This window comes from Falco punctatus (genome assembly GCF_963210335.1).
Source record: "Falco punctatus genome assembly, chromosome: 6".
NCBI classification, from domain to species: domain Eukaryota; kingdom Metazoa; phylum Chordata; class Aves; order Falconiformes; family Falconidae; genus Falco; species Falco punctatus.
The window spans coordinates 52,303,799-52,322,716 of NC_137585.1; the positions used below are offsets into that span (position 1 = coordinate 52,303,799).

Sequence of the window (18,918 nt, forward strand, 5' to 3'; positions counted from 1 at the left end):
AGAGAAAGCAGAGCTGAATACCCTGCTGTCTGACACATAAGCAACGTGGTGCACATGCAAAAGACGGCGTGTGGGGAGGCAGCTGCTCATCCAAGCGAAGCTGCAGAAAGGGCTTTCTCTGAGGCAGCATTTGTGCAGAGCTGTAGATGTCCAAACACTTATTTGATGCTTGGGGCCCAAAGAAGCACTCGTTACTGAGAGGATTTGCTCAGACCAGCGTGGCTGCCTGTGATACAGATGTCTGCATGGGAGCTGGTGAAGCAAGGACAAACAGGCATTCCCGGAGCATGTGACAGCCCTGGAAAGCTGGTGTCAAAAAGGGTGGATGGAAAAAGCAGAGGGTGGATGACCTGTGCCCTGGAAGTGCCTACTCGTCTCCTCTCTGAAGAGCCCAGCATGGTGGCCCCGGTGTAAAAGGCAGCAAGGAGCAAACTGCCTGCCTGCATGGACCATAACATATAAAAAAGGCAGAAACCCCTTTGAGTGTCTTTCTCAAGGGCATCTGCATCCCTGAGTCCACAAGTAGCTCAGGGCATGGAGGCTTTTCATGAACCTCTTCGGTTAGAGGCCAAGACTGAGCAAAAGAAAGAGGTAGGGAGAGAACTGTGAATGTCAAAAGAATGTGTCACTTTTCTGCTTTTTCCAACATCACAGTTTGGAAGTCAGTACATTGTGTCCAGTCTACAGATGCTTGAAAACCAAGGATGATTTTCCTCTCCTCCACATGCACTAAGTGCCCTTTTTTGTCAAATGGGATTTTTTTTTTTTTTTTTTTTTTTACTGGGATTACTTGTGCTTCAGGCAAGGTGGCAACAAAGTTGGGTACTGTTTAGCTTTGTCTGTCAGCTGTTTGGGAATTTTTATTTCCATTTTAACTTTTATCTGTGTTTATATTACTCTATTGTAAGAGCCAAACTGAGACTGCCATTCAGTCCATGAATGTGAATTTGTTGTGGAAAGGATTAACAGAGTAAACAAAAAGTATTTATGAAACCTACCAATAAATCCGAAGATGTCTTTAATAGTTGGGACAAAAATGACAAGCAGGTTATTAGAAGCAAGAATTACTGCTGCAATCAGGAAATGTCTTATCCAGCTGAATGGCCTTTTGGGAAACAGCAATGTATAGATAGAAGAACGGATCTGTAAGATGAAAACCAGCAGGGAAAATAAAAGAGCAATTAATTTATCTTTGCTTTTCACTTTCAAAAATGATCTATGCTAGTTACTTCTGCTGTGACAAATTCTGACTGAAGAGATGTGTTTTCAGTCTTTGATTCCCTTAATGTAATCTCACTCTGATGTACGTTTTTGAGATCTGTGTTCACAGTTTAATGCAGAAACTAAAATATTTGCAGTGTAGAAGAAATTCAGGTAAATAGGGTGTAAAATAAGGGACATTAAATCTGTTCAACTGAAAGATGCTAATATCAGCAAAAAAAAAAAAAAACCAAACCACAAAGAAACCCCCATTATGAATACTAATAAGCAGGCAAAAAGTGCACGGGTGAAATATGAGTTGCTGTATTCCTGAACCTGATCCCTCTGAAAATCCCACAGGAGTTCTGTCATTTACTTCAGTGAGAGAAAAAGCAAGCTGTTGTTTCACTTTCATTAAATATACATATATATGTATCTCTATCTCAAAATAAAAGCATATTTTTCAATTCCACTTGGAAATTATAATCCTAAAAGCTATTTCAGAGGATCCTTTTTGCTCTGCTGCCTTTCTCACACAACACAGAGAGAATTTTTTTGCTTTTTCATCAGCAAAGATGGTAAGTAGGGAAAAGGTCAAGAGCAAATCCCTTTGATGGCTGGAGATAGTGTTACTCTGAATTACCATGATTGACTTAAAAGATTTGAAATCTAGAAGTTGAATAAAGATGTTTTTACAGTGAAAAAATCTCAAACCCCACTTCTGTTTGGTTGTTTTAACATAACAGACAACAGTTTCTGGATGAGTTTGGCAATTCTGTAAATGTATGGGGTTCTGTCAGACTTGAAGCCCATCATTGGAAACCACAGCATGAATTTTGCATTTGATGTTTTTCAGGTTGATGTGAGCCAATATTAAGGAGAGGGAGGCAGATTTCAAAAATTTTGTTCAGCCCCTGAGTTGGTGTGAAACAGCTTTATTCCACCAAAGAACTGCTGCCTGCATTCCTGTTCACTTATTGTCAGCATCTTGTGCATTTTTCCTGCAGTGACGTAGTCCTTAAAATAGAACTATGGAGTTTTATATCTTGGAATCATATGTACACTATGACTAGTGGTACATAGATCTATACTTATTTTTTTTTAGCGATGCATTTATTTCCTTTTTCTTTTAAAGAATAAACTAATAAACTCTGACTACTTTAAGAAAATACAAATGTGGTAGTTCATAGAAAATTAGTTGATAGAGCTATACTGTTTATTTGGAATAATTAGATCTGCTAAGTTGGTTGTCCTGATATGCTGTATAAAACTGTTTGATATGCTGGCTTACAAGCAAATGATATTTTCATGGGAGTTCTTTCAATAAAGCAATTAGTGCTGTGGCATGTAACGGCTATGCCTTTGGACACTATTCAGATATAAAAATGATTATACCAAAAGCTAAACATGCAAAATGCTACATCTGACAAAGGCTTTTGCAATGCTCTTGTTTTCCCATAAAGAGTGATCAGTTAGTTAAGACTAATTTAAACATTTAGTCACTGGTTTAAACACGACATTTAAGGCAGAGCACCAGAGTGCACCAGGCTAGACGGACTGATCACCCTGGATGCTTTATACCAGATTTTTTTTTTTTTTTTAGACAACCTTGAATGGTGATCGCTGCTCTTAGGTGTTTGTCAGCAAGCCTGGAAACTATGCAGAGCTTGTGTTTGCATCCAGGACAATGCAGCCAGAGGACCCCAAGGTTACTGCTCTTATCGCATGTGAACACTATGGTGTGATGTGGATTGCCGGCGTCCGCCAGCAGCGTAACATGCCATACAAATGGCACAACAGCCTCTCAAAACTTAATGACCAGGATCAACTATTTTCTTCCCTGCTGCGTAGCAGCTCGGAGAATGCACGAGGGACGGTCCTGTACATTCAGGAGCATGGAGGTCTGTTCTTCAGGTGGGGATTGATCCCTGAGGAGGGTCACTCCCTCTGCAGACCAGTTCTTTTAGCTAAGTGTCTTTCTGTTCCTGCTACTGTGGATAGTGTGTTTTTCCCTGTGAACATTACCTGGAAGCTCCAAACTTTGCTCAAACATCTGATTATGTGGCTGACTTGACTGCCTCTGTTTTCTAGCACTTAGCTTCCTCCCCTGTCCATAGACTCAAGCACCTAAGATGTGCACAGGGCCTTTGGTTCTCTACCTTGGCAGCCAAGCCTGGCAGTCCTGCACAGCGCATGGCCTGAGTTGCACATGTCTGTCTTGAATTTGGATGCTATAGTAGGTGCCTATACCTGTATTAGGAAATCTCGTAAGTGATTTCAGTATACTCTCAAGTCTTTGGTACTTACACTGCTGCTCTGACAAATATAGCACAGAGAGAGCCAGAGCGAGCCAGGGCAGTTGTTCCTGACTTACTTATATTTATAAAGAATAATTTATTTCAGTCTTTCAGAGTTTGCAATTGTAGCTACCTAAGGTCCTTGCTCTGGTCCAACTGCATGTGAGAAAACAGGCCCTCCAAAATAAAAACACAGGCTTACTTTTCTTCAATGTTAAAGTCTGTCTGTGCTGAGTACATACAGTGAGTGTATATGGGCTAGCCCTGATTTCAGCTTCAACAGCTGTGCTACTTACAGGGAAAAGGACAAGGGGCACAGTCAGGGTTACAGCCACCAGCACTGCCAGGCGAACTGACAGCAAGAGGGTGTCAAAGGTGTACACTTTGATGTATGTATGAAGTAGCTCATCTTCAACTTCTCCTACAAAAGGAAACAGAAGGTAATTAAATCACTTAAGCAATATCTGCACTGCAAAAAGATCTTTATACTGCAGCTAGATAAGATTAGCTTTGGCCCAGCTGCTGTCATCAGATACAAGTTACGGGCTAGGCACAAAATAGTTATTTTCCCCGTACAACTGGTACAAGTTCATTGTTCAGAGACAATGAGGGTAGTAATGGTCTGAGGTGATGCTTTGTACTCCAGTGTCTCAAACGACTTTCTCAAAGTCATTAAGTGGATGTAGAACCTAAGGTAAAAATAACTTCTCTGATATGAAATAGGAGACAGCTCACTGAACTAGGAACACCTCTCTTCTACCTCCACCCAGGTGTCCCAGCTCTCAGACCCTCTGGCCCCAGCAGTAGAGAGCAGATTGTGCTGTGTCATTCACTTCTCTGCTGTAATGGAAGAACTAACGAGGTAAAAAGAGGTGGTGTCTGCATAAAAGTGTGCTAATACAGGGGCTGCTCTGTTTACCTACTGATTAGTCTAGCTCATCCATATTTTTTTTACACTAGAATGATTTGCACCTGTTTTTCAGCATAGGTGAAGCTTAATTAGTGGTAGAGCCAGGGTGGGTAGCACTTAATAATGTCATGTAAAACTGTTGAGCAGTAGCGTATTTTTAGTACGGTCACTCTAGGCCTTTGCCAAGAGCCAAGTTTGCAGCAGCTTGTTGTCCAAGTTCAGAAAACCAAAAGATACGCAACTGGTCCTCCTAGAAGGTGCCTCTGAGCCTCTCATGGTAAGGAACTTGTGGCCTGACAGCTGGATAAGTCTCACTGCTTATTCAGGAGATTACATACTGCATATTATGTTTGAATAATGCTTACACCTGGATTCAGACCCACAGAAAATACGTTAATACTTGAGGTTTAATGTGATACAACCATCTCACCTGCTTTAAAATGAGAGGGAAAATTCTACAGAGAACAGGGCTTTGACCTACCATAGAAAGTAAGGTATCCAAAGAGGGCAGCCAGAAGATACATGATAAGCATGCCAGTGATGGAGATGTTTGAGACATTCTGCATCCGCTTTCGGGAAGGACTGGAGTTTGAGAGAAAGACAGTAACAGGGCTATTCTTAGAAAGTCTCTATTTGTACAAGAAGTAGTCTGAAGAGTCATAGTTCTACTGACATTCCCTCACTGGCTAGTAAGTTCATAGCAACTATATTGGTTATACAGAGCTCTTGAAGCTTTGCAGCTCTGTGCAGAACAGCACAGACTTATAAAAGTATGTTGAAACTCCATTTCTACTACTTACTTAGTGCCAACATATAAATGTGTCATGTTATTTTGTACATTATTATTTATATACAATGAATCTCAAATGGTATATTTTAAATAAAAAATGGAGTGGCTAAAATTACAGAGTTGGCTATAATAATAGACAAGAGATTTCAGTAAGCTCTACGTGAACATACCCCTATAGCTACATAGGGGTGTTCTGGAGGTTCAAGAACCTCTTGCAGGTCAAATCCTTACTTTAAAAATCCTTTGCTTAAAGATTTAGTGTGAGAAGATCTTCAGCTTATAGGACCTGGAAGCATGGTCCCATGTTATCTGAGAATTTTTATTTCTTCTGGGATTAAACCTGCTGAAATAGGAGGTAATGGGTCTTGGCCTTCTTGAGTTTTGCAACACAACCTCCTGTAATGTAATTCTTGCTGTTGAACAAATGCATTTTCTTAGCCCTTCCCAACTGTCAACTCTGTGCTGATTTAAGCAATTGTATTTGATTTTTTATATTTGATAAGCAAAACAGGCTGGATGAAAAGTTTATGTAAGATTCCCAAGCAGATGGCATCCCAAGAAACCTTAAGAATAAGCAGCAGCTGACCCAGACACAGAACTCATTAAGATGTTATTAGAAACCAGAATTATCTGTTTCAGTGCAAACAGTTTCCCCAGTATATTTCACATCGTTCAAAGGACTGTCCGGATTTCGCCTTTCCCAACTAAATATCAGTCAAGGTGGTTATCTGAACAGGGGTTCTCTGTCATCAATATCTGACTATTATGTCAAAGCAAAGCCATTATCTGCTTAATATGGAAAGCAATAAATCATTAGCAGGTGGGTGTCCACACACCAGCAATCAAGGCAGAACACGTAGAAAGTGATCTCTAGCTATAGTTAACTGGAAGGATGGGACAAAATTTAAGAACCTTACTCTTTCAGTTCACTGTATATTGGTAGCACCTCAGGGTGGCATACGAATGCAAATGCCAGGATGGGTATTGCATAGGCAGTCTGTAAAATAAAGCTCCCATTAGTAAGAATGGTCACTGCTGTACCTCTGACTTTTGGCAGGCAGCAGTTTAGCTGTGGTATGAATGGCTAAAGACATATTCTGCAGAATCTCACTTACCCGTGAGTTGAACACAAAGTATTTTGGCTGACACATGTCACTACTGTCGCTGTGTGCTTCATATTCTACACCACTTTTGGGGGAGGTATCTTTTGGCTCGTCAAGGACCGGCAAGTGTTCAGCTGTGTTGTCCATCATGAAATTCACTCCAGAACTGAGAGACTCGTTTGGTAACATGACCATGTGCATTGGCACTGTGCTGTTGCTGGCTGTCCAGTTTTCAACCCCATGGTCCATGATGGGGAGAGGACAGGGTATTTGGGATTTCTTGAAGATTACCTACAAAAGAGTAGAGTGTCATCAGAAGAGTACCACCATAGGAGATTACACTTAAATCCAGGGTATGTCAACGGAAATATAAACAGGCACACAGAAGAGAGAAGGAGAGGGAGTAACAAATCAGGTGCTACCACTTCTGTTTCTCCTACAAGTATTTGTTGCTACTTTGCCTCTGCTGTTGTCCTGCTTTATTCTTTGCTCTCAAGTGTTGTTTTTTAGGCTGATCTTTTTCATTCTGGCTTCATTCAGCAATAGTCTTGTTGATTTCATTCACTTGCAGGTGCTATTCTAACATCCACATTAAATTGTCATGGTAAGAAATATAACAGCATTGCACAGTTTACAGGCTTTGTATTTGCTTAGAGACAATACCCAAACGGTCACCTACCACACTAACAAAGAAAACCATACAGGTCAGCGAAAAACCACTCGTATAACCAAGATAACCTGTGCAGCAAGAAAAAAAAAAACACAAAACAAACAGTTCAGCTACATATAAATTCACAGTCCTAATAGAAATAAAAAATAAAGTGGGGCATTAAGCTTACCTAAGCTCTTTAGAAGGGAGAGGGGAAGAATAACCCCAACCGTTACAAGTATGACAAGATAGTTTCCATTTAGGTACCATTCTCTAAAGTGGAGGAATAAAAGGTAACAGTCATTATTGCTGACATCAAAGTGAAAAATTTTCATCTGAGGTTCAGGTTGGGCAAAGGTACCTACCCAGAACTCTCCTCAAGTTTCATAAATGCTCTGATCACTTCAGGAAGTTCATATTTAATAATAAAGAGGTAGCTTGACATCGCTGAAAACAAACCAAACAAACACCTTCAGAGAAAACAGTGTAGTTCCAACAAAAAGAATTTGTGTTAAAACCCCTTAATTCTGCATGAAAAACATATTGTTTGAGAAACCATTTTTTGCTAAAATAGAGAAATGAGTTTTGTTCAAATAACAGTGTGACTAGATAGATGGCATGTTCCCTTGACATTGTTATAAGCATGTCCAGAATGCCATCTAACATTCAGTATTAGAATACCATACAGTTATTACTGATTTAACAACATGCTTTTAGCACTGTTCTAATTTACACTCAACTTTTCCTTTTGCTTTTCTGTTGTAAATGTGGTGGTTTTTCCCAATGGACACTGTCCATCCACATTCTGTAGTAACTTTACTTGTTACTGCCTCTAAACCTCTTCATCTGTCTTATCCCTTCTATTTTCAGCTTCTTTCTTCCAATACTCTACTTCATATCTATAAAAAACCCCAACTAGTTGTCAAGATCCCTGATGGAAGGGTGGACTTTTATATATCTCATTTAAAGTTACTGCCAGAAGGCATGCTTTTTTCGTTATTTTATGTTCTCCACAGAGAGGTCTCTGGAGACCTATGGATCAATCTAGACAAAAGGACTAGAAGAACAGCTATTCCTCTCTAACAGAGAAGCATAATTCCTTCCTGAATTCAACCACATTTGATATCCAGGCTTAAGGAAGGGAAGGAAGACCATGGAACAGGACCTTTTATGAACAAAATCAAAAAGTCTTTTGCAGTAGAGAGACGCAAACCACCCCTGTCTGGGTAGAAAAGTTGTCTAGAAAGGTGGTAATGTTCTGTTGATGGAGATTTGCAAAGTATACCAAATTCCAAGACAGAGATCACAAAAAAGTCTACATACATTTAATTGACCAATGATGCATTTAATTTATATTTTAACTACATATGCTTAAGAAATCTGGAAAAAATTACAAACACCCCTGAGCTTTCAGACAGAGTGTTCCCCAGTCTCCTAAAAAGCTTTTTCCAGGGTAGCAAAAGGAAATAAAATTGTTGCATGAATGTACAATCCTACCCCTACTACTTACGATGTAAGTAGTCTCCTGTTCTGAGAGGATGGAGGTTACTTGATAGGTATTTCACATGAAGTATCTTTGTGCATGAATACTTTCAGCAGTCACTATTAAACACTCAGCATCTTAAAAAGATCACAACCCAACTGTCATTTCAAGTAGAGAATTCAGCTGGAAAATGCACTACTTTGATGGAGAAGTCAGAACCATGTGCTGTTCCTTTTAGGGTGGATTAATCTTTTCTGAGTTGAAACATCTGATATCTAGTCTGAGCTGTACTCAATGAAAAGAAATGTTCAACTCCTTGAGGACAGTCAGCCAAGCCATTTTAGCCATTATTGAAGGCTTTTCAATGGTCATGGAGACTAATGCAACTAACTAGCTTTCACCAGAACCAGATACTGACGTGTCAGATAGCTGAAACAAGGAAAGATTAATTCCTCCTGTCCTTCCTTACTACACTGTAGTGTATAATGTACCTGGCTCATCTCTGATGCCATTTAGCCAGACAGAGGGGAGAAAGCACTTCTGTTCTGCAGAATAGTGTCAGAAGTTAGAATTTTTGCCCCTTACCTCCGAAGTTCTGCATTGTAACTGACATGAAAACACCACACTTCCCAGGCCAGCCAAATGCCTTTTCTCCCAGTTTTTCATATACTAGTGATCCTGCAAAAACAAAAAAAAAACCAAAACAAAAAAAACAACCAACAAAAAACAAACAAAAAAACCCAAAAAACAAACCAAAAAAGAAATATGGGCCACTGCATTAGACACACTTGAATTGCATTCCAAGGTGAAACATATGCATGCAGTAGGGACTCAGCCAGTCACAGCCTGATCCTCATACCTCCTTCTTTTGATGTCTTCAGTAAGAGGTGTACAGAGTAGAGTGACAGTATTGCTACGCTGAGCAGCAGAACTCTGCAAGGCAAGGCAGAAATCAGAATGCCAAGCAAGACATCAGAGACATTCATTGGATTTGAACGTACACTTGCTAATAGTCATGAAGTTCAACGTGTAGTTTTCAGCAAGTCTGTGCTTTGGACTCCCAGTGCAAACGCAGAAATAAATTTCAACTGTAGCTTGCTTCCTCATACAGTTGCACTTTACACACCCCAAAACCCCTTCAAAGCTTAAGCCCAAGTAAGTGCCAGCTCTGTGTTATTCCAGAAGGACAGAATCCCAAATGTTAACAAGACTTTACTAATGTAAATGGATTTACACACAAGAGTCGGGTCTTTGATCTCTTACCTGCTCACTGACCTCTAATTTTAATTTCTTCTTATTCAGAGCTATATAAAAAAGCAACACTCGCACCATGACTGTGACTACTTCACTGCCAGCTCCTGGCTAGTCACTAATTTTGACTTCTGCCATGTCATCAAGAATTTGTGGAGTTTAGCTTGAGATGCCTGCTTTGCAAAGTATATTAGAAATCTTGCATAATGCTAAAGCATGGCATGACACTGGAAAACCTGCTCTTGCAACACTGGCAGCATACTCTTGTGGCCTAGTATGCTTGAAGGTACTGGGGGCCTGAATTCATTAATCCTGATTACTGCTATATTTCTTCCATGCAACATTCGTATCCTGTGTGATATCAGCTGTCTGCCTCTTGTGAACTGCTGGTGAAAAATGTAGCTTTGTATGACATTATCAGGGTACAGTGCTGTGGGCAGCATCTCTTATCACCATAACTGCCTGGTTATCAGCCTGCACAAGTGTTGGTGCAGAAGGGGATGCAAAGATAACGTGACAGAGCTAGGAAATACAGATGTGCCTTACTCCATGGCTGAACAGGAGGTTGTGCCCACACCTTCCACTCCACTGAACAAATGCCTTGGTACAGATATAGGAGACAATGACAGCCAAGTTCATAAATGGGTTACAGTCTAAGAGGAGACATAGGCCCTGGGGCCAGATGATGGCCACCAGACTCTCAAAATTTTCTTTGAAATTTCTTTCTCCAATAAAGACAGACAATGCTTCATGTGAGCAGTGTCATCTCTCATGCTGTGGGTTCATGCAATATGGGTCTGGGGTCTCAGTGTAGCCTGCCAAGATGGCATCCTTCTTGGTCAGGGGCACACGTGCAGCTGCTATTCAGAGGCATGGTCTCTGTGTCCTGACGCATGAGGTGTAGTAAACCAAAGCCATCCAGGCTGGAACTTGCTAAATCATGCCAGGCTACAGAACTGATATCCCAGTGTGTGCTCTGTGCCATTGCAAACCTCCCCTGTGGGAGAGGAGGATGTAACGAGAACTTTTGGAAAGTTTCTGAGTTTTAGGACCTTTCCTTTTGCCTTCACCCTGTAGAATATCTTCCAGCAGGAGAGCTACTGGGCAACATGAGAACAGTAAATTACAAAAATGTAGACGATGCTGGCAGCATTGTCTAAATTAGAATTAATGTCCAGCAGTTTCCATTTAGTAGATGGGATTTTTCTGTCCTGCTAACATTAACGTCATGATCTGTGAAAACAGAGGAACCTCTAGCAAGTGGATGCATGCCATGGGGGTAACAATATCCCCAAACAGTTTTATACTTTTAAATCAAAGTCCTTCTCCTACCAGAAGGGAGAATGTTCTCATGCAGAAAGTATGGAAACAAGACAGGAAAGAAAACGAGCTGTGGGTGGATATGTCCTTTGTTTTTGCAGTTTACGACTCCACAAAGTTGCTTTAGCATTACTCCCTGCTTTGGCACTGCCAACAAAGCTAATGTCATTAGGCTCATAGTAGATGTTTTTAGCCACCTGTGTGAATGAACAGCCTTAAAAATAAAGATATTGCAAAGGCAATTTTTTTTTTTCCTCTAGTGAGGCTTGATGTATCACAGTTTTCTTTTCAGTGATAATTTGTGGCTATACTAGTTAGCAAAAGTGCTCAGAAAAAGTTGGAGGAAAAAATCCTACATTTTTCAGAGTAATGCAGTTCATTTCAGAATCAGCTTTTATACTTGTATCTGCAAATCCTATATCTAAATCATTTGAGTGCAGGTGCTGGGAAGTACTTATCCAGGACAACATTTGCATCTACAATTAATTTTCAGTTAAAAATTCTACTGGCAAAACAGGAGGTGTTTCTTAGCAACTGGAAACTACACGTAGCATTTCAAATGCTGTTGCTGTCGTAGTTACAATCTCCAGAAGAAAGAAGTCATATAAAGATAGCCATGCAACTTGATTTAAAGGCTTGTTAGATTCCAGTAATGTAAAACAATGGCCTATTGTCATACGGTACTGTCATGCTTTATCCCGCCCTCATGCGGGATTAAAATTAAGGCTTCAGTTACAATTAAACTCAGTTATTAAAAAGAAAATCAAATTTGTGTTTTTTGTTGTAGTCTGTCTCATTTTACAGGGTTAGCCATAGATTAAAAAACTTCACATGGCTATCTGTTACTGTCTATCAAAATCCATTTTGTATAGATACTGTATGTCAGCCACATACCATTGCTGTCATCTGTGCACACAGAGTACAAATAGCTTTGAGGGAGCAATGTTAAATCTGAATAAATCTGTGAATACCTCTACATTCTTAGCATGCTGCTATTTCAGACTTGAATCAGATATTCTTCCATTTCTACATAGTGATTACATAGTTGGGATAAGGTAAATATATACTTTGTGGGTGATTTATTTCCCTTGTTGAATTCCCATACTGAACCAGCAAGATTGCTGTTGTTATTTTAGGACCAGTATACTGTTCTTCCCCTCTGGTTTTTGACTGCACAGTATCAATTCACAGTTTTGTTCCTGATACAAAACAGGGCTGAAATAAAAAACCATAATGGTTTGTCAGCAGCGGATGGTTCCTTGTGGTGCAGCTAAAATGTTTTCATTACAAATGATCCTACAAAACTTTTCAGCTAACAAAACAAGCTTAATGTACCTCTCTAACCACAAAAACTTTAGCTCCAGCTCACTGCTTATATTCTATTTGCTTTTCTTTCTATGTACTTACATGAAAAGGATAATTCCGGTGTTGGCCATGGCATAGGAAAGCCCTAAGATGCCGCTGCCCATAATGGCATTGCTGAGGTTGAATGAGGACATTCCAAAGGAAGCTCTACCCTGGTGCTGTCAGAGCGAGAATAGAAAATGGCAATTAATTTAAATTTTACTGAGCACAACAGCCTAATTATCCTCATTGATGGTTTTCCCTGTATTGTCCCCTTGATTGTTAGAGGTGGAGGTTTGTCAAGGTTCCTGAGCCCACAGTCTCTTCTACTGCCAAAGCCAGCTGTGCTGGTAGGTGTTTGCCTCTCACATTCTCCCCTTGTCTCCGGGGGGAGGAGAGCTACATCCCTGAGAGGTGACGGGGGTGACAGCCACAACTGGTTACGCTGGTCAGCCTCTGTAGAAATGCATGCTTTTATCTAACAGATTTCCCAATTATTGATTTAAAAAAGTCAGATGATTTTTTAAAATTAATCCAACTGATTATTGAGGTTTTCTCCGAGTAGGTTGTGCACCTTTGGGGAACTAAAAGTGTGTCTGGGGAAGGAAAGAAGGAAGTGTTGTGTAGCTTGGGCTGGCGGCAGGGGAGTGGAAGAGGACAAAAAGCTGGTGGGAGGGGGGATAATGTGTGAGGGAGTCACATCTGCCACTAAGTGGAAAAGAAAGGGGGTGATTATGGCTCTTAATTTTAGCTTGCAATCACAAATAATATTTTTTGGTTTTATTTGATCAATCCTAATAAAACCTGTAACATGACCAATAAAATTACTTTCTTTGCACCAAGTTCATCAAAACTTTGAATAAGGTTACAAATCTGAGCAGAGGTACCCACATGCACACCCCAGGAACCAGTGCTCTGCTTCCATTTGATTATGGATTTGTCTAAAGAGCTGGAAGCATGCTGAGCGTGTGATGTTCTACATTGTAAAGCCAAACATGAATGTCCTTTCTTTAAAGCAACGCGGTTGGATGTGGATTCATTTACACTGATGCTGGAAACAACCAATAGAAGCACACACGCACTAAGACCCAGTTCTACCTTGGTACAGGAACACTAAGTTCCCCTGAACCAAATCTCCTGTTAGAAAAATAGGTGCAGACCCACCCTGACTGGACATCTCAGGTGAGGTGACATAGATGCTAATGAAGTCCAAGGTCTGAGGAATTCTTCTGACTACTTGTGAGGGAAAGACCCAGTTTAACTTGCAAGGCAATAGAAAGGGTTTGCTGTACTAACAGTTAGAAAATGTATTTACTCTTCTGAAGCCAAGATTATGCTGATCAAGCTCCAGAGTAACTTTGTTTGCTGCAACTTTTGGAAAAAGATTCAGCTTAACAAGATTTACTTTGCGATTACTCTTAAAAATTAACAAAACTTACATATTCTTCATTATATTCTTCCAATTTCTTTTTACCCAGATATCCATTTGTAAGGAACTTCTGACTTTCTGCATCGTCACTAGCAAATGGACTGAACATGAAGAAAAATAAGAAATATTAGGTAAGGCTTATGTCACACATTATGTTCAAGTAGCGCCTTTTGCCATTAGTGGAAACTTTCCTTCAACATTGCAGTAAGTATTTTAAAATCCTTCAGAAAAAACTTCTTTTTTTCTCCTGTAAGATTCTCATATCCAATGGCATGTTTAATAGAACTTTGCTTTGCCTTGGAATTTAGTTTTAAACCCAGTAATCTTCAAATTATTTCTGATTGCAGATGTTGGAAAGTAACAATTCTTTACTGCTAACACTTTGTTAAAGCTAGGCATGTACTTCACATTCGAGGAATAAAGCGTCTTGCAGCTGCCCTGTTGGAGATACATGCCACAGGGTTTAGCAAGCTGAGAGCTGGAGGCTGATGGCTGGTTTTGAGATGTCTTTTTCAGGCCACCCAGGTGTTGGTGTTACAGCTGGTCCTGCTGGAGATGCCTGAGGGTAGGCTGTCCCAGTGGGAGCACTGAGCTGCTGCCCTCCATACCTTGCCCTGGAAAGCATTCCCCCTCTCAGCTTGCTCAGATTGCACTTCCCTGCCAGCATATTAATTACATGGGTACTATCTGACCAGAGTGGATGGAAATTGCCAAGGGGGAGCTCGGGGCTGGGAGCCTGCAGAGGTCACTCCAGGTGGTGGCCAGCAAGGGGGTACCTGGGCTGCTCCTGCTGTGCTGGGCACTCCATCCTCTGGGATGCAGAGCAGGGAGAGTCAGTGCTGTGGGAAAACTCCAGCTAGACAACCACATTAACATCAATGTATTGCCTGGGAAATGTTTTGAGTCCCAGATGCCATTAGTGAAATTTGGTTTTGATTACTGCTTTCTAGCCTTAACAGAGCAGCCTTCCCGTTTAAACGCTTACCTCCTAATTGCAGCCTTTTCTGAATCAACCAGCTCTGTGTAGTTGTCTTCAAGGCTTTCCCCACTGTTGCTCTGATCATCAAGTTCGATGTTGACTTTTTGCAGCTCCATGCGATCCATTAGAGCGGTCAGCGCTTTCCAGCACACGCACTTGCTTCTTCAGGGTAAACAGCACCGTGCCGTCTGCTTGCGGGTCCTCTCTACCATGCGGGGCCTGCCAGAACACTCTGTTCTGCAAACAAAACACAATAGAACTCATTAGAGTTTTCCTCACATTAGATGAACCACTGTGAATTGTTGGGTTTGTGTTTGTTCTTTGTAATAGCGTTAGGAAGGGAAGCCATTCCAAACTGGGAAAACTCAGGGCAAGCGTTATGTCCCTTTATATGCCGGCACTTGGCCCTTCTGTCTTCCTTCAAATGACGGAGTGCAGGGGCCAACGGATGCACAGTAGACGTCCAGCATCTGGCAAAATTACAAAGCCAGCAGAAGATAATTTCTTGAACTGCTGCTTTTGAATTTCTAGGTGATGGTGATGCAGAAGTGCTTGCTGTTAGAAGCGAAGGGAGTATAACAGGGTTTTCCTACCACTGTGTCAAAACATGCACACTCTTAAGGGAAGTGCCTAGTGTTCCGAATAACGGTTTGTAAGATTAATGTTGTCACAGATTTAAATTTTTTGAAGATTTGTCCCTTTTACTGGGATCCGGCAGAGGTGAGCATCTCTACGTGATGACGACTTTGATAATTAGGAGGTGCAATTCTGATATAGCAGTTTCTGGTTTTCAGTATATCTGTGTTTGATTCTTACTTGTCCTACAACTAGAAGCTGTGTCTCACACTGGATTCTTACATGGATATGACTGACTATCTTTACACGTGTTTGTTAGAAAAATTCCTGCCTTTTACAAATCATATGAATAAATACTCAACTCTCTATTTCTATATGGACTAAAGGAAACTGTACAAACTGAAGTTACAAAGAGGACTTCACCTCTTGGATTTCAGCAGCTTTATGTTACAGTCTCATATGCAGATACACATTTGCATTCATTTGCTCATATCCAAATTCAAGAGGAAAACTGTGCAAGAAATACTGCAGTTTTACAATACTTCTCCATTCCCAAAGATATTCCTTGATGCATTTTACATTTCCATTCCACAGCTATGGAGACAAAGGAGCACCACGGTGAAGGGAAAGAGCATAGACCAGATAACAGATTGTTGGCACACCTGGGGCCAGAATTGCAGAATCCTGGCACTCCACCTGCAACCTTGCAAACAGGCACACTGGCTGGATCTGTTACTTTTTTCATAAATATCAAACGCTAATGGCAGCCCAGAACTGTGTAACAACAATGTCAGAAAACACCACAACAAATAACTTTTGTGTCAAAACCCCCTGCATTTATTTGATAGCCTTTTTCATAGTTTTGCATTTATGGATGTATAGGTCCTTGCTTGACGATCAGACCTTCACTATCCTCTGCTACCGATCACACGATGCTCTTAATTAAGAACATCTACAAATGTATTTGTAATGGCCAAATGTTAGAGTACATGTAATTAAAACATAAATATAAACTTTACATACCAATCCTGGAGGCTAAAACTGACCCTGGGAGAGAAATTAAAGTCAGCTTCCTTGCTTTTTACTAAAAACATTCACCCAGACAAAACAACTGAAAAGGAAAAGCAGTATCACAGTACATTAGGAGATTTCCTACCAGAGAGGGTGGCTGTGTTTACTCCTTTCTGCTGCCGTGCAGGGTGTGTGTGTGAGGGGACAAGTGACTTGGCCATCAGGGCAGAGCTTCCAGCACTTGCATTCCAGTGGCCGGGGGGGTCTGCCCGCTCAGATAAGAATAACTCCGGGACGTGAAAAAATAATAACCCCCCACCAACAGAGCCCTCCTAAATGCAGTTTCATTCACAAAACTGTCTTCAAATGCAGACATTGTCCTGTCTTGGAAAGTAAGTCCTTCCAATTCCTGATGCTTATTTTTAATCTGTCACGTAAAAGTCAGGCTGACAAATCTGACTGCGTTTAGTCCTGTCGTGGTAAAGGGTAAAAACTCCCCCGTGAGCACTGCCTAATGGAGGAACATCTTTTCCAGCAGTAGCAGTCCAAAAAATACAGATCTTCAAAGAGTTGGGAAACAGAGGAAAAGTAAGCAAAAAAGGTTGCCAGGAGTTAAGTTACACAGAGATTAGACTGAGGAGGAAAGTCTGCGCAGCACAGCAAACACAGTTTGGAAAGGGGAACAAAAATTGACTGGAAGTACATGTTACAGCATAAGAATCATCTGGACATTGTCCTGTCAAACATTTACACAAGTAATCTGATTTATGGGTGTCATGTCAAAAGGCTGTGGAATTACTGGGTAAGGCAGTGATTTTCTACTTTGGTTTTTTTTGTTTTTTTAATCTGTGAATTCCTAAAAGTCTTCTGCGAAATTGCAAAGCCTCAGGTGGCAAAATTAAATCTGCTGAGAACCTGGATTCTTGCAGTTGTCACTTTTTAGGGAGTGCTTGGTAGAGATCAAGGGGTCTGCAAGCCATGAGCTGAAAACCATTGGCATAAATGTGGGCAGGATGAGGCTCATGAAACAGGCTCGGTATTAGATTTGAATCCTGCAAACACTGTAACGGTAATTGCAAGCAATGGTGCCTTTGAACTTCAGCAGAACTTGGCAGAGCTGGTCCTTAGTTGGTGGAAATCCCTAACTTCAGGTTCCTTACTCTGCAGGTACTGAAGGGTGTGGGAGGACGCTGAGGTACTGGTAGCACATGCTCCCCATGAGTAACGTTGAAGGGGCAGAGCTGCCACCCCTTCACCAGGGGGAAATGGGGTAGCCCTGTGCCTCTTGGGTCACTGCTTGACCTGCGAGATGTTATTTAGAAAAAGGGGGATGAACTAGGTGGCTCACTTTAAAGTAAAATGGTGGTTACAGCTGCATGCAGTGTCATGCCCAAGCCCACTGCCAGGGCTGGTAGCCACGTGCTCGGCTGCGCCCGTGCAGGGGTTTGTGCTGGCTGGATCGCTGCTCCTGGGCCATGGCCAGGCACCAGGGCGGTGATGGCGTGACAGATCGCAGCAACCAAGGTCGGGCAGGCCTGGGCCCTGCCAGAAGCTAAGCACATCATATCGGAGGAGAAACACCAAAGTTCAGCTGCTTTAGCTTCCCTGGGACTTAATGCTTTCTGCTTCAAAGTTCTGAATTTGGTGCCTAAACATACAAGAAAAATCTCTTAGCTCTACGGTGTAGATGGTTTTGCTGCCTCCTGTGGTATTTGGCTGAATGGAAAAGATTTTTCCTAAAGTATGGTGTTAAAATGGAAAAACTGGTTGCAAAAGAGATTCACCTATTATTAGAGGGAAGTTATTTATCCCTGTAGAACTATTTCTCTCTTCAAGTATAGGGTACTGTTCTGCATAACTTATTAAGTAACAGTTTTCAGCAATGATTCAGAAAATTACAAAACATTTGGTATCTGATTTCATGTTATTGATTTCTGTCCTGTCTTCAGTTAGGACATTAAATGAATGGTCAAATTATGCCGGGTCACATATATGACTAATATTTGCATGGGTTTTGCAGTATTAAGGTTTGTAAACTGAGCCATGGTATCTAATTTAGCAGATTTTTGCCAGATTCTTCATCTTCATGAGAGTGATTTTATATTATTATTGTCTAAACAGCTATTTCAAAATGAAATAAGTAGTGTTGCTGTGAAATAACCAATTAGAATGCAAAGCCTGCTTTCAAAAATTCATTTATTTACAGAAATGTGAGCCAAGCAAATCAAGAGCCTCAAAAAAAATTCTCAGAAGTTAGCCAAGGGCTACAAAGGAAAGACAGCATTCATTTCTTAATTGCCTGGTCAATTTAAACATTTTTTGATGCTTCTCTGGTTGCTTAGGTTTTGATTTAGTACTTAAAAAAAAAAAAAAAAGACTAAATTTAATTCCTGAAAAAATACCAAATATATTTGCCAACATAAATTACCATGTCAGTAAATCTTAAGAACCCCATCCTTCACATTGCACTTATATTTACAAATTAATTACATTTCTAATTCTCAATTTTTAAAGATATGGCTAGTGTCTAAAATACATTGATTGAACATTGTAAAGAAAAAAAGTTTTAGGTTTAC

At 40.7% G+C, this 18,918-nt stretch overlaps 1 protein-coding gene across 2 annotated transcripts in view; it reads right to left on the reverse strand.

The window, feature by feature from the left end:
- Nucleotides 1-18,918, reverse strand: part of SLC38A4 (solute carrier family 38 member 4) — a 76,538-nt gene that overhangs the window by 22,801 nt on the left and 34,819 nt on the right. The window contains exons 1-14 of one of the 2 annotated variants that reach the window (XM_080392312.1): nucleotides 16,488-18,021; nucleotides 14,762-14,992; nucleotides 13,787-13,877; nucleotides 12,411-12,526; nucleotides 9,292-9,365; nucleotides 9,018-9,110; nucleotides 7,315-7,396; nucleotides 7,140-7,222; nucleotides 6,980-7,038; nucleotides 6,313-6,591; nucleotides 6,115-6,194; nucleotides 4,889-4,989; nucleotides 3,794-3,918; nucleotides 999-1,143 (exon numbers count right to left, since the gene is read on the reverse strand). In XM_080392312.1, coding sequence (XP_080248438.1) covers nucleotides 999-1,143; nucleotides 3,794-3,918; nucleotides 4,889-4,989; nucleotides 6,115-6,194; nucleotides 6,313-6,591; nucleotides 6,980-7,038; nucleotides 7,140-7,222; nucleotides 7,315-7,396; nucleotides 9,018-9,110; nucleotides 9,292-9,365; nucleotides 12,411-12,526; nucleotides 13,787-13,877; nucleotides 14,762-14,880 — 1,447 coding nt within the window. In that variant the 5' untranslated portion in view covers nucleotides 14,881-14,992; nucleotides 16,488-18,021. Of the gene's footprint in view, nucleotides 1-998; nucleotides 1,144-3,793; nucleotides 3,919-4,888; nucleotides 4,990-6,114; nucleotides 6,195-6,312; nucleotides 6,592-6,979; nucleotides 7,039-7,139; nucleotides 7,223-7,314; nucleotides 7,397-9,017; nucleotides 9,111-9,291; nucleotides 9,366-12,410; nucleotides 12,527-13,786; nucleotides 13,878-14,761; nucleotides 14,993-16,487; nucleotides 18,022-18,918 lie in introns of those variants that run through there. The other variant, XM_080392311.1, reaches the window with a different exon arrangement.